The 10643-nt window shown below is 41.3% G+C and overlaps 1 protein-coding gene across 1 annotated transcript in view; it reads left to right on the top strand.

The window, feature by feature from the left end:
* ASRGL1 (asparaginase like 1) overlaps positions 1–10643 on the top strand; it is a 27016-nt gene that overhangs the window by 6714 nt on the left and 9659 nt on the right. Inside the window, exons 3-4 of the mRNA XM_003798727.3 lie at positions 3478–3620; positions 4646–4803. Of these exons, the coding sequence (XP_003798775.1) occupies positions 3478–3620; positions 4646–4803 (301 nt within the window). The remainder of the gene's footprint in view (positions 1–3477; positions 3621–4645; positions 4804–10643) is intronic.

Here is a 10643-nt window from a genome sequence, read left to right as displayed (position 1 = left end):
TGAGACAGAATCTTGTTATGTCGCCCTCGGTAGAGTGCTATGGCATCACAGCTCACAGCAACCTCCAACTCTTGGGCTTAAGTGATTCTCTTGCCTGGGACTACAGGTGTCCTCCACAACACCCAGCTATTCTTATATTGTTGCAGTCGTCATTGTTTTTTAGCTGGCCCAGGCCAGGATCGAACCACCAGCCTCAGTGTATGTGGCCAGTGCCCTACCCACTGAGCTACGGGCACCTCCCTATCCATGTACTTAAAGATTTTTTATTGTTGTTGTTTTGGATATTTTTGCAGTTTTTGGCCAGGGCTGGGTTTGAACCCACCACCTCCAACATATGGGGCTGGGGCCCTACTCCTTTGAGCCACAGGCACCGCCCTTAAGTTCCCCCCACCTTGCTCCTTTCTCTATGTTTCATTTCAGATATTTATTATTCCTATGTCAAGTCTATTAATCTTTTATGCTGCATTGTCTAGTCTGGTGTTAAGCCCATTCAATGTATTTTCCCTTTCAGACTTCTTTTTAAATCTCTAGTTCTGTTAGGTCCTTTTTATCCTTTTTTATCTTTTTTTACCTCCATGTTCCCATATACATGAATATAGTTATAGAATTATAGGAGGTTGTTTGGGGGGGGGGTTGTTTTGCTTTGTTTTGGTTTTTTGGAGATGGTCTCGCTCTGTGACCTGGGCCTGGGGGCAGTAGCATCATCATAGCTCACTGCTTCCTCAAATTCCAAGTTCAAATGATCCTTCTGCCATAGCCTCCTGAGTAGTTGGGATGACAAGTGCATGCCGCCACACCTGGCTGGTTTTCTGTTTTGGCCAGGGCTAGGTTTGAACCCACCACCTCCAACATATGGGGCCGGTGCCCTACTCCTTTGAGCCACAGGCACTGCCCTAAAGTTCCCCCACCCCCCACCCCGCTGAGACAGGGTCTCACTACAGTGTTCCAGTTGCACTTGAACTCCTGACCTCAAGCTGTCCTCCTGCCTCAGCCTCCCAATGTGCCAGGATTATAAGTGTGACCCACCATATAGCCTAAAAGCTTTTTAATATCCTATCTACTGGCTTGGGGCCTATGGCTCAAGCAGCTAAAGCACCAGCCACATATACCTGAGCTGACGGGTTCGAATCCAGCCTGGGCCTGCCAAACAACAATGATAGCTGCAACCAAATAGCTGGGCATTGTGGCAGGTGCCTATAATCCCAGCTACTTGGGAGGCAGAGGCAGGAGAATCACTTGAGCCCAGCAGTTGGAGGTTGCTGTGAGCTGTGATGCCATGGCATTCTACCGAGGGTGACAGCTTGAGGCTCTGTCTCAGAAAAAAAAAAAAAAAAAAAGAACATAATCTTATTTAAGTTATCAGTATCATAAAATTTTCTACTTTAATACTCTACCCCTTAAATTACCATTCAATCAAGGCATGGTGGAAAAGATGCATGCTTTTTTGGTAGAAGGAAATAGCTGTCCAAGCCATAAACTTGTATTTAATTTCTTACTCTTCACCTAATAGAGATTTAATATTGAGAAAGTTGCTTTCTTATTTTTTCCAGTTAAATTGCCATATAATTAAAGCATCTTAACACATAACAGCTTGCTTGCACATGCCAGCACTATTCTAAATGTTAAATGTGTGTTATCAATTCTAACTCATTGATGGATGTGAAATTCAATAAGTTAATGTTCTTACCCATTTTACAGATGAGGAAACAAAGGTTGAGAAGCATAGCTAGATTTGTAGGCATTATCTAGAAAGTTGGGGAAAGGGTGCTAGTGGTAGAAAGAACGGCATGTACAGGCTCGGCGCCTGTGGCTCAAGTGGCTAAGGCGCCAGCCACATACACCTGAGGTGGCAGGTTTGAATCCAGCCTGGGTCCGCCAAACAACAATGATGGCTGCAACCAAAAAATAGCCAGGCGTTGTGGTGGACACCTGTGGTCCCAGCTACTTGGGAGGCTGAGGCAGGAGACTCGCTTGAGCCTAGAAGTTGGAGGTTGCTGTGAGCTGTGGTGCCACAGAACTCTACCCAGGGGGATATCTTGAGGCTCTGTCTCAAAAAAAAAAAAGGGCATGTGCAAAGGCACAGAGTTATGAGAGCTTATGGTAGGTATTAGTCCCCCTTAACTATAGGGAATGCCTTTCAAGACCCTTAGGGGATGCTTGAAATCACAGGTAGTACTAAATTCCATGCTGTACTGTGTTTTTCCTACACATACACACCTATGATAAAGTTTATTTTATAAATTAGGCACAAGAAGAGACTAAAGCAATAACTAATGATGAAAGAGAACAGTTGTAACAATATAACAACAAGACTAGTCTTGGACTTTTAGGGCCATTATTAAGTAAAATAAGGATTACTTAAACACAAACTGCAGTGCTGCAACAGTCGATCTGGTAACCAAGGTGACTGGTGGCAGGTAGCATAGATAGTATGGATCACTGGACAAAGGGGTGATTCACGAACTAGGCAGGATGGAGCGGGATGGCACAAGATTTCATCATAGTTATTCAGAGTGGTGCACAATTTAAAACTTATGAATTGTTTATTTCTGGAATTTTCCATTTAATGTTTTAGGGCTATAGTTGACTGTAGGTAACTAAAACCACAAGAAAGCAAAACTGTGGATAAGGGGAAGACTACTGTACTCAACAAAATCTAATATTTTAGTACAATATAGCCAAGGATAAGAAATGAAGCTGGATGGATGGAGCTGTAAAATACTCTTCTTAGTAAAGTATCTCAGGAATGGAAAAAAAAATATCCAATGTACTCAGTACTACTATAAAACCAATTTATAATCACTCACACTTTCATATGAAAGATGAATCACAACTATTGCCTAGGATGAAGGAGGGAGGGGGAGAGGAAGGGAGGGGGTGGATCCATAGAGGGAGAGTTAGTAGGGGGACCACACCTATGGAGCATATTGCAGGTACAAGTTGGATCTATTGGGTGTAGAACACAAATGTCTTAACACTGTAATTGGGTAAATGAGGTAAAGGCTATGTTAATTAGTAGGATGTAAGCACTCCAATTTGTATAAATAATCAACACATTGAATCCCATAATAGCATAAATGTATTCATGATCTGTGTACAAATGACTTAAAAAAAATAAATAAAATAAAAAAAATAAAAAGAAATGAAGCTAGAAAAGTAGGCCCGAGGCCAGATTAGGAAGGGCTTCATACTTTTTATTTTGTAGGTCATAAAGCGCCAAGTCAGATTTGTGTTTTAGAAAATGTTCCTCTGGGGTGGCGCCTGTGACTCAAAAGAGTAGGGCTCTGGCCCCATATGCCAGAGGTGGCAGGTTCAACCCAGCCCTGGCCAAAAACTGAAAAAAAAAAAAAAAAAGAAAGAAAATGTTCCTCTGGCAATGGAATAGAGGGTGAGTTAAATAAAGTAAGGGGACATTAGAGGAAAATGTGGAACCATTTCTAAATTCTTGATTCTTGCTTTTCAACTTCTTGGTTTTAGGGTGTGGATCTGTCTTGAATGCAAATGGTGAAGTTGAAATGGATGCCAGTATCATGAATGGAAAAGACCTATCTGCAGGAGCAGTGTCCGCAGTCCGGTGTATCGCAAATCCCATTAAACTTGCTCGGCTTGTCATGGAAAAGGTATACGTGACTTAAGCATCTTTTTCCTAAAGAGTTGTTACTGGTATACTTAAGTGGTTAAAAAAAAAAAGAAAAAAGGAGATCTGACTGTGAAGAAACTTGAGATCACTCTTCTCCTGAAAACATGTACAAGAACAGAAGCAATGTTAGATGAGTTTTGCTCTCAAATTTGCTGAAATTCTGACTCCTGCTAACAATGCAACCTGACCAGTCACTTGACCAGTGATTACCTTGTTGTCTTCCTGTATTTTCTTCATCTTTCTTTCAACATTTGTTTGGTTTTTTTTTTTTGACAGAGCCTCAAGCTGTCCCCCTGGGTAGAGTACCGTGGCATCACAGCTCACAGCAACCTCCAACTCCTGGGCTCAAGCGAGTCTCCTGCCTCCGCCTCCCAAGTAGCTGGGACCACAGGCGCCCGCCACAACGCCCGGCTATTTTTTGGTTGCAGCCATCATTGTTGTTTGGCGGGCCCAGGCTGGATTCAAACCCACCACCTTAGGTGTATGTGGCTGGCACCTTAGCTACTTGAGCCACCGGCGCCAAGCCTCTTTCAACACTTGTAACACATCACATTATAAACTGAACAAACCAACTATTGAATAGTATGTGTTAAATGAAAATGAATTAAGTTGGGGTGGCACCCGTGGCTCAAAGGAGTAGGGTGCCAGACCATATGCCAGGGGTGGTAGGTTCAAACCCAGCCCCAGCCAAAAACTGCAAAAGAAAAAGAAAATGAATTAAGTTTTCTAAAATTAACATAATATGAAAGTCACATCCCTAGTAACTTGTAGTTTATTTATAGATTGTACTCTGCCAGTTTGGGATTTTTTTTTTTTTTTTTTGGAAAATGCAGAAACTCGGAAAGCCAGACTCTTTTAGGCATTCAGAAAACCAAGCCAGTGAAACTTGCATTTTTGAACCTTTGCACCCAGAGAGAAGTAATTATTTCCATGTAGCTGGAACAGTTAAAAAAGATTAAACAGTTTCAAAAAGGCTCACCATTTCTCCTTTTCTTTCCTACTTAGACACCTCATTGCTTCCTGACTGACCAAGGTGCAGCAAAATTTGCAGCAACTATGGGGATCCCAGAGATTCCTGGAGAACAGCTGGTAACAGAGAAAAGTAAAAAACACCTGGAAAAAGACAAGAATGAGAAAGGTGCTCAGAAAGCAGAATGTCAAAAGTAAGTCTCTTCGATGGCACACATTTTTGAGAGTTATTAAAATAAGAAACTTTACCAAGTATCTGATTATCTACATTTCCTAAACAATTCAAACCAAATATCGGAAAACCTACCATTCTGAGTTTTAAATTTAACCTCATTTTTTTACCACTCTGAATAGTAACTCAAACTGGGCTAACAGGCTCAGCATCTGTAGAACAGTGGTCATGACAGAGCCAGCCACATATACCCAAGACTGGCAGGTTCAAGCCCAGCCTGAGCCAGCTAAACAGCAATGACAACTTGGCGGGCACCTGTTGTCCTAGCTACTTAGGAGACTGAAGCAAGAGAATCGCTTGAGCCCAGGAGTTTGAGTTTGCTGTGAACTGTGACACCATAGCACTCTACCCAGGGTGACAAAAAAAAAAAAAAGAAAGAAAGAAAAACCCTGGGCTAACAGAATTCCTTCTCTGACATAATTCTGAAGAAGAATGTATTACATTAATATGTGTCAGTTATCTGAATTCTTGGTCAGTTTGTTATCTTAAACAGATGAAACAAGTGCTCTGTCATCTAGTGTATTTTATGAATTTGCTTAAGCATGCTTTCATAGTGCAGAGAAATCAATATAACTCTTAAAAGTTCGAATTAATTATATATTCTGAATTATAATTTTCTGTGTCATAAATTCCAGAATCCCAAATAAAAGCCCCTGACTAAAAGCAAAATTTGAATGTGTAATGGAATTCAGTCTACTAACTCTGCATACTTTTCAGAGTAGTAATATTTAACCAGGAGTATACCTTTGAATCACCTACGGAGCATTTTTAGAATATGCATGTCTGGGCCCCTTACCTAAAGAATCAGATTTAAGAGCAGGGCCTGTGGTTCAAAAGGAGTAGGGCACCGGTCCCATATGCCAGAGGTGGCGGGTTCAAACCCAGCCCTGGCCAAAAACTGCAAAAAAAAAGAATCAGATTTAAATAGATCTGGATACAGAGACCAGACTGGTAGAGTATGAAAAGTTTCTGAGGTGATTCTGCTGTGTCCAGCAGGTTATGAATCATCATAAATGATTGTCCAGGTGTTGGCAGCTGTTGATATCCTTATCAAGTATGCTGCTATGTCTGTGGGCTAGAGACAAAGCAAGGGGATTGCTTTATCAGTGTTACATGTTAATTTTAAAAGCTGTTAGGCCAGGCACAGTGGCTCATTCCTATAATCCTAGCACTCTGGGAAGCCAAGGTGGGTGGATTGCTTGAACTCAGGAGTTGGAGACCAGCCTGAGCAAGAGGCAGACCCTGTCTTTACTAAAAATAGAAAAACTAGCCAGTTATTGTGGATGGGTACCTGTAGTCCCAGCTACTGGAGAGGCTAAGACAAGAGGATTGCTCAACCCAAAGAGTTTGCAGTTGTTCTGAGCTATGTCACGGCACTCAACCCAGTATGACACAGTGAGACTCTGTCTCAAAAAAAAAGTTGCCACATTGCTTTCCTAAAATTCTGTAACACCACCTCTCCACCAGTCAGTGCTGCTCTTACATATAAATAAGAGGGGCTCCTTCCCTGGGCCCTGCATTTTAAAGGGCCCTCATATCACAGATACACAAAACGATTTATTATGGACACATGGGTACCTTTCTCACTCAGCATTGGTACAGCTTGATCCGTAACCCTAACCATCACTCTTAGGACTAACACCATTCAGCTGTCAGGGAAAGGCTTCTCCGCATCTCTTGCTCTGTGTCTTGGAAGCAAAGGCCACCTGAATTCAAAGGTTCAAAGGCCACCTGAATTCAAAGGTTATGGGTTGTGCCAACTGTCAACATCAGAAATGGACACTGCTTTAGAGTGTCGGGAAGAGCCAAACAGCAGAAGGACTTAGGTAAGAGAAAAATATAAATTACTTAAAACCTAATTAACTGGTCAAATCAGTTCTTGAATCACGAAGCCTTACTTCACTGTCATGTAATGCTTCTGTATCAACTAGGAGAAGGTAAAGGTGAACTCTTCCAAGGCCACAGGGTCCTCAGGCAGGTGGCTGTACGTGAACAGATACAGGAATGACAGACAATAGGCTGTAAGGTTGCTCAGTCCCAGAACAAAGCAAGGAAGAAATCAAAGTAGTTTTAGCCCCAGACCTCCGTCTAAGTGGGTAGCCCAGCATGTATGGACACCTGGGAGTGCCAGGTGTCTCTTTTCTTGCCTCTGTACATGTTCCAATGTGTGGTTCTGGAAGTATTAATGAATTAGAACACTATCTGCAAGAGTTGCACATGGGGACTATTACTGTTACATTTGTGTATTTCTTACGGTTTTAAAAGAAAAAAAGGGAAAAATTTTTGTATATTTCTGTCCAATAGAAATACAGCGAAAGCCACATTATGTGATTTTAAATGTTCAGGTGGGCACATTAAAAAATAAAAAGAAATACATGAAATTAGTAATATATTTTATTTAACCCAATACATACGAAATTTCATTTCAACATGTAATTAATGCAGCTGCTATAGTGGATGGCCCAGATCTAGACAGAACTTCCATGAGGAACTAAGTTGTCTATGGACATTGAATATTAGAATTATGAGTGGTTCTATTTGGATTAAAAATTTTTAAATTTTAGTTAATTTCAAAAATGTTCTGGGGCGGCGCCTGTGGTTCAAAGGGGTAAGGCACTGGCCCCATATGCAGCCCTGGCCAAAAACTGAAAAAAAAAAAGTTAAAATTTTTAGCTTTTGTGTAATTTTGATTTAGATTGTTATATTCACTATAATTCATGTTTTAACTTTAACATTATAAAAATTTTGCTTTTTTTTTTTTTTTGAAACAGAGTCTCAAGCTGTTGCCCTGGGTAGAATGCCATGGCATCACAGCTCAGAGCAACCTCAAACTCTTGGGCTTAAGAGATTCTCATGCCTCAGCCTCCCAAGTAGCTGGTGTTGTTGTTGTTGCAGTTGTCATTGTTGTTTAGCTGGCCCAGGCTGGGTTCGAACCTGCCAGCCTCAGTGTATGTGCCCAATGCCCTACCCACTAAGCTATGGGCACCACCAATTTTGCATATTTTATAAAACAGGCTAACTTTTTTGGAAATCATATCTGCAAATTACTTTCATTTTTTCAGTTTTTTGATGAAAACATTCTAATTTTGTATATTTTGATTATAATAACATTTTACTTTTAATTCCTTACATTGTTGAAAATGAGTATAAATCAAGATTTTGATAGAAAAAGAATATTAAAATGCAGTTGGGCACAGTGGCCAACACCTATAATCCTAGCACCTTGGGAGGCTGAAGAGGGATGATCCCGAGTTCAGGAGTTCAAGACCAGCCTGAGCAAGAAAATAAAAAGAGAAAAAATTAGCCTGGTATTGTGGCAGGTGCCTGTGCTCCCAGCTACTTGGGATGCTGAGACAGGAGGATTGGTTGAGCCCAGGAATTTGAGATTGCTCTGAGCCAGGCTTAGGCCATGGCACTCGAGCCTGAGGCAACAGAGTGAGACTCTATCTCAAAAAAACACATATTAAAGTGAAGCTCACAAAAGAAAAAAACTAAAAGGAAAAAAGAAGTAAAAATCTTCAAAGAAGTTATCTGCTTGCATTTTTAAAAACTGGTAACGGCTCGGCGCCTATAGCTCAACCGGCTAAGGCGCCAGCCACGTACACCTAAGGTGGCGGGTTCGAATCCCCAGCCCGGACCTGCCAAACAACAATGATGGCTGCAACCAAAAAATAGCCGGGCGTTGTGGTGGGCGCCTGTGGTCCCAGCTACTTGGGAGGCGGAGACAGGAGACTCGCTTGAGCCCAGGAGTTGGAGGTTGCTGTGAGCTTTAATGCCATGGCACTCTGCCCAGGGGGACAGCTTGAGGCTCTGTCTCAAAAAAAAAAAAAAAAAAAAAAAAACTGGTAACAATAAAAGCAAGCACTTTTCTTTCAGGATGACCCACATAAAAGTCACAAATAGGACATTACAAATTCTTTGTTAAATGAAGATCTAATTACCTATCAAAACAATGAAAATAAGTAAGAAAATTTTCTTACTAAGATCAGATGAAATCCCTGCAACTTCATATTCTTTACTAAAAGAAGATTTAATGGCTAAGTATAAAGAATTATAAAAAGGCACACATGCACTTATAGGAATTGATAGGGAGACTGAATAAATAGACAATTGACATCGGAAAAAGATGACAATATAAAGCATTGCAATGTTCTTGAAAAAATAATATATGTCTAATACTTAGTTAAGCCCAATGATTATTTTCATGATATCTTCAGTACGTGTTTATAAAAATAATGGAAATTTTCAGCTTGGTGCCTGTAGCTCAGTGGCAAGGGCGCCAGCCACATACACTAGAGCTGGTGGGTTCAAATCCAGCCCAGGCCTGTCAAACAACAATAACAACTGGCCTGGCATCTGTAGCACAGTGGTTATGGCACCAGTCACATACACCAAGCCTGGCAGGTTCCTTTGTGGGTTTGAACCCAGCCTGGGCTAGCTGAACAACAATGACAACTGCAACAAAAAAATGGCTGGGCATTTTAGTGGTCGCCTGTGGTCCCAGCTACTTGGGCGGCAGAGGCAAGAGAATTGCTTAAGCCCAGGAATTTGAGGTTGCTGTGAGCTGTGTTGCCACGGCACTCTACCAAGGGCAACATAGTGAGACTCTGTCTCAAAAAAAAAACAATGACAATTACAAACAAAAAAAGGAAAAATAGCCAGGCGTTGTGGCAGGCGCCTGTACTCCTAGTTACTTGGGAGGCTAAGGCAAGAGGATTGCTTAAGCCCAAGAGTTGGAGGTTGCTGTGAGCTGTGATTACACAGAACTCTACAGAGGGTGACATAGTGAGACTCTGTCTCAAAAATAAAAATGGAAATTTTCTAGGTTCAGTGAAAAGGATTTCAAAATTTGATAAAATGCCAAGCATGTGTGAATAATGAGGACAAAAATAATGAAACTAATGATCACTATCTAGGATGGAGAATTGAAACAGATTATTAGTTTAATTGGGAGTAAATTAAGATATAAAATCATATATAAATTTTTTTTTTGAGACAGAGTCTCACTTAATTGCCCTCGGTAGAGTACCATGGCATCACAGCTCACAGCAACCTCCAACTCCTGGGCTTAAGTGATTCTCTTGCCTCAGCCTCCTGAATAGTTGGAACTACAGGCGCCCACCAGAACGCCTATTTTTTTGTGGCAGTTTGGCCAGGGTCAGGTTTGAACCCACCACCCTCTGTATATGGCGCCAACCACAGGTGCCGCCATATATATATAATTTTTAAATAAAATAATTACTCAGTTCAACTGCAGAGTATCACAGTTAGAAGATGTGTTGAATAACTAACATTTGTTAGTGATTGACTCTAATAAGTGATTATGATATGTATTATTGTACACTTGTGTACATTAATCAAGGTACCATTGGCTCTATGTCTTCTTAAAATACAGCTTTTAAACTAAATGAAGAATTTTTTCAAAAACTTTTGATTATAGGCCTTAATTTAAAATTAAAAGATTATTGGCGGTGCTCGTAGCTCAGTGTGTAGGGCGCTGGCCACGTACACCAAGGCAGGTGGATTCAAACCCCACCCGGGGCCTGCTAAACAACAGTGACAACTGCAACAACAAAAAATAGCCAGACGTTGTGGCAGGCACCTATAGTCCAGCTACTTGGAAGGCTGGGACAAGAGATTCACTTAAGTCCAAGAGTTAGAGGTTTCTGTGAGCTGTAACACCCCAGCACTCTACCAAGGGGAACAAAGTGAGACTCTGCCTCAAAAAAAAGAAAGATTATTGAAAGCTAGCCTGTAGGCTCAGTGCCTATAGCTCAACCGGCTAAGGCGCCAGCCACGTAC

The sequence above is a fragment of the Otolemur garnettii genome, unplaced genomic scaffold (assembly GCF_000181295.1).
Source record: "Otolemur garnettii isolate 467f Iridium unplaced genomic scaffold, OtoGar3 scaffold00140, whole genome shotgun sequence".
Lineage (NCBI taxonomy): Eukaryota > Metazoa > Chordata > Mammalia > Primates > Galagidae > Otolemur > Otolemur garnettii.
The sequence above is the reverse complement of the archived record's forward strand: the minus strand, read 5'-3'. Positions and strand labels throughout refer to the sequence as shown.